The sequence below is a fragment of the Silene latifolia genome, chromosome 5, assembly GCF_048544455.1.
Source record: "Silene latifolia isolate original U9 population chromosome 5, ASM4854445v1, whole genome shotgun sequence".
In the NCBI taxonomy this organism is placed as follows: domain Eukaryota; kingdom Viridiplantae; phylum Streptophyta; class Magnoliopsida; order Caryophyllales; family Caryophyllaceae; genus Silene; species Silene latifolia.
Genome location: NC_133530.1, coordinates 27,948,393 through 27,953,249, shown reverse-complemented (window position 1 = coordinate 27,953,249; position 4,857 = coordinate 27,948,393). Strand labels below are relative to the sequence as shown.

The 4,857-nt window shown below is 33.8% G+C and overlaps 1 protein-coding gene across 1 annotated transcript; it reads left to right on the top strand.

The window, feature by feature from the left end:
• Positions 1-1,002: 1,002 nt before the first annotated feature.
• Positions 1,003-2,370, top strand: LOC141655129 (uncharacterized). Its single transcript, XM_074462223.1, has one exon. The coding sequence runs from the start codon at positions 1,003-1,005 to the stop codon at positions 2,368-2,370; it is 1,368 nt and encodes a 455-aa protein (XP_074318324.1).
• Positions 2,371-4,857: the final 2,487 nt, after the last annotated feature.

Genomic DNA, 4,857 nt, shown 5'->3' with positions numbered 1-4,857 from the left:
ATAAAAGAAAATCTAATTTGTTTCCATACATAAGTTTGAGCACTTTGGAGGAAAATTTTTAGAGATATACTCTTTAAATTTACACCTCATTAATTATTTATCAGTTCCCTCAATTGTATTTTGATATGAAACAAGAAAAAAATGAAACGGAAAACTAATAAAAAAAATTATTTAAGCTGTGAATTTTTTTTAGTGAATGTTTTTTGTCACGAAACTAATAGTAAGCATGTGTCAAGTTATTCTCTACCGTAATAATTATTGCATTACTGAAAAATTTAGCAACTTCTACTTTATAATTAATATCAATTTTTATTTTATTTTAATGAAAAATTCATAATTATAAATTTATTTAAAAAATTAGAGTTTATTTATAAGAATATATTCAATGAAAAGATAATAATGTAATGAAAGAAAATTTTATTTATTACCTTATTTAGCTAGATGCTTTTTGGAGGGAAAACTAAGAGAATTTTTATTCTCTTAGTAGTAGGGGTGATTATTATACTTTTGAAATAAAAAAAAATAAAGAACACTAAGGGGGCTTCAGCCAGCACCAATTGTTATTTGATACTCCCTCCATTTAACTCCACACTAACACTATCTATTTTACACAAGTTTTAAGAAGGAAATAAACAATGAATAAAAGTACAATAGCTTTAGGAAAAATCTGCTTTATTAGTTGAAAAGTAGATTGGATTAGTAATACAATTAGGGATTAAACTTCCCACCAAAAATTACAAGTGTTTAAAAAGCCCACCAAATGAGCTGTTTTTTTCAGTTTCCCCTCAAAAAACATCAACTCACAATTTACATATGGATAAAACCTGCCTTAGTTAAGTTCTCAAACTGCATTACACCACAAATTTTTACACCAAATATATTACAGCTTCTCTAACAGAGAAGCAAATACAGTCTGGAAAAAAAAAGTTCTCCAAAAAAAATTACAGTCCTTCAACCATAAATTACAAAACCAAAAGCTAAAAATTACATAATCTTCAATCAATGGGTGCCAAATGCCTCTCTGAAGATTCCAGGCATGAAGTTGCCATCTATTTGCTTCAGCAATCGAAACAAGGAAAGCTCACCCGTGGTGATATGAAGGCAGCTGCTCTCAGGTTTGCTGTGAAGGACAAAACTATCTCAAACATTTGGAAATTTGCAAAAGTAACAAGGGAAGTGGGTCAAGCATTAGATGTCAAGAACAAAAGAATGGGTAACAAGAATAGGAAAAGACTACTACCTGATGTTGAACATAAAAAAACATTGGAATGGGGTCAAAGAGACACTATGGAAAGAGTCTCAAAAAATACAGGAGTAAGTATTGGGACAGTCCACTTTTGGGTATGCAAAGGTTTATTAAAACCACATTCAAGCCCACTCCATTCTCACCTCACAGATGCAAACAAGTACTACAGGCTAAAACATGCTTTGAAGTGCTTAATAGTTGAACATGTTGCAGCAGATTTTGTAGATCTTAATGCAGTGCCAATCACAAAAATCAAATTTCTAGAAATGAGTTATATAATCCACATGGATGAGAAGTGGTTTTACATTTCTTATGATGGTCACAAATTTTATGTGGTTGAAGGTGAAGAGCTACCATATAGGAGTTGTCAATCCAAGAGGTATATCACAAAAGTTATGTTTATGTGTGCAGTATGTAGACCTATTTATTCAGAAGATGGGGAGTTGTTATTTGATAGGAAAATTGGAATGTTCCCTTTCACAAAACAGCAACCAGCAGCAAGGTCAAGTAGAAACAGGCCAAGGGGTACATTGGAGACAAAACCTATTGATTCTATTACAAAACAAGCAACAAGAGAATGCATCATAGAACAAGTCATACCAGCTATCAAGACAAAGTGGCCTGAAGGAGCAAGTAAAAACATTTACATTCAACAAGATAATGCAAGGCCTCACATAAAGAACAATGACCCAGAATTCATGGCAGTTGCAAACTCAGAAGGTTTCAATATTCAGTTAATTTTTCAACCTCCTAACTCACCGGATTTAAATGTTAATGATCTTGGGTATTTTAGGGCATTACAATCCTTACACTCCAAAGAAGCAGCCAAATCAGTTGATGAATTGGTCAATTCAGTCATGCAAGCATATGTTCATTATGATCATACAAAACTCAACAAGGTTTTCCTAACGCTTCAGTTAGTAATGGTTGCGATAATGAAAGCTAAAGGTCATAATGACTTTGCAATTCCCCACATGGGTAAGGATCATCTTGCTGCCCTTGGTATATTACCAATAAATTTGGAGGTTAATGAAGAACTGGTCAGGGAATGTATTGGGTTTTTACAAGAGATAGGTCAAACAGAAGGCCTAGAGTACTTGATGGGTGAATTAGGAATGAATTAGGTCAAACAATGTTCAAGCAATAGTTGTTTAGAATATCTAAGTAATGAATTAGGATGTTCAATTTTTATGACATTTGTTTACAGTATAAACATTTCTATATTAAGATATGTTTAACATGTAATCAAATTATGAATAATGTAATGCAAGACGTTCTAATGCAATGAAACTTTTGAAATGTATGTGAAGAATGTAATGTTTAGTTCAAAGCTTTAAGTTAACTTCAGTTTTAAGTTAAATTAAACATCAACTCTCAGGCCTAATGGCCTCATCATTGAGTTGTGTCAAGTCTTAAGCCTTCCTACACACACACACAAATGAAGGTTGATCATGTTTAACACACAGCCAGACATTCATTTATAGACCATGAGGTGGCTTAACAACTTCAACAAAATGGCCACTATGGTACTGTCAATGCATAAAATCTAAAGTGCTCTCAAACCATTAAGGTTTCATCATCACTGAGCCACATAACTCTCAGGCCTAATAGGCCTCATCATTGAATTATGTTAAGTGGTAATGCCTCCTACACACACACCCATAGAAGGTATACCATGTTATGTCCATCAAAAAACAGTAATCAACCAGGCAACAACAGACAGTGCTCTCAAACCATTAAGGTGTTGATATCATTGAGCTATTACTGCAATTTAAATGGACAAGCACACACACTCATTCAATGGTAGACCATGTGGTGGCTTTACTACTTCAAATTATGGCTATCTAGGATTAACAAGTGTTTCAAATTTTTTTAACTCTCAAACCAGTAAGGTATTTATATCATTAGGCCAACTCTCAGTCCATAATGGACTTCACTGAGGAAGAAACAGGCAACATAACATCAGATAACCAGCTGAGATTTATCAAATTTTGTACCAAATACAAACAGCAGATGATTATTTTATGATTATAGGGAAATGAAAGAAAAACTTGGCAACAGTCAGAAAATACAGAAATCAACAGAATACCCTAAAAAATCAAATCATCACATTTCCAACTAAATGATTCTTGTTTAAGACGGCAATATCAGTCTTAAAACTTAAAACGGGTCTCCAACTAATTCTAGGAAGAATAGACTACATGAGTCTTCACAAAATCAGACCTTGAAGAGTCAAAACCTTACTATTAAACATAAAGAGCAAAACTTTTGCAACATTGGTTTATTAAAAAAGGAGCAACAAATGCCCAATAGATCACCAATTCTTGTTAGATGATCAATAATCACAATTACAAGCTTTTGTGATTCAATAAAAGAACTAACAATTAATCATAAACTAGAAACAGTGTTAGATGATCAATAATCACAATTACAACCACAAATCAAAAACCCACAAATCTAATTTAGACAACAAGTGTTTACGAAATACAATACCATACAAAATTTTCCGAACATTTTACTAACAACATACCATAAAAAATCAAATCAAATCCTAACATTTTACTAACAGCATACCATGAAATCAACACAATATCAAATCAAATCCTAACATATTCCTAACAGCACGGCACCAGCAGTAAAATAAATGAACGAAAAAAATCAAATATAAGAGAATGGGACAAGTATCTCCCTATTTTGGCTTCGAACAATATTTTGCAAGCATTCTCCTCTCAAAGTTTTTGAAGGCAACTGACTCCTCAACAAACCTTACAGGAACGTCGTCAGTCTCTTCAACCTTTAACCTCTTATTCTTCATCTTTTCAGTGAATCTCGCGACAAAGGCATAGTATTTGATTGAGCCTGGTGATTGAGGCTCCTTTTTAAGTTTCAGAGGCGATCTCAGAGGAGATCTACGAACTACGAACATCATCATAAGAGAGGGAGACCGACCTCATCGATCTCAGGTTTCTCTTCATGGTCAGGCGTATAAGGAACACAGAAACCAAGATCGTCAAACTCAGTTTCCCCAACTTGAGTCCCTAAATAATCCGGACTCAAAGAATCAGGGACACAAGTTGTAGGAGGAGGTGAATTAGGAGGAGGTGACTCATTATGGTTTGGATTAGGTGAGTTAAGGACTGATTTCGATTCATCAAATTCATCATCCGATGAACCAAAACAATTAACAATATGTCAACCTAATTAGTTCATGACATTAAGAAACATATTGTTAATTGCAACCAATCCTTGGAACAATTTGCACGTGGCTTTTTCATCGGAGAATTTTTTTTTTTTTTTTTTTAAAAAAAAAAAAAAAAAGATGAAGATTTGATAGTAATGAATGATAAGAAGAGATTTGTGAAAGTTGATGAGCAGCTCTCAAAGTTTAGAGAGAAGAGAGTTGGAGGCGACGTATTAGCGAGGGAGACGATTGAGGGAGATTAGGGTTAAAGGGGAAGGATCTGGAACAATAGAGAGAGGGGAGTAAATAAGGAAGGGGTAGTTGAGGGGATGAGTAAATGTGGACAAGCATCACTTTACTTCTTTTGGACCCCCTTAATTATTTTCACTTTTTTTGTCTCCAAAAACAAAAGTTGGCTTTTTGGGGGTAT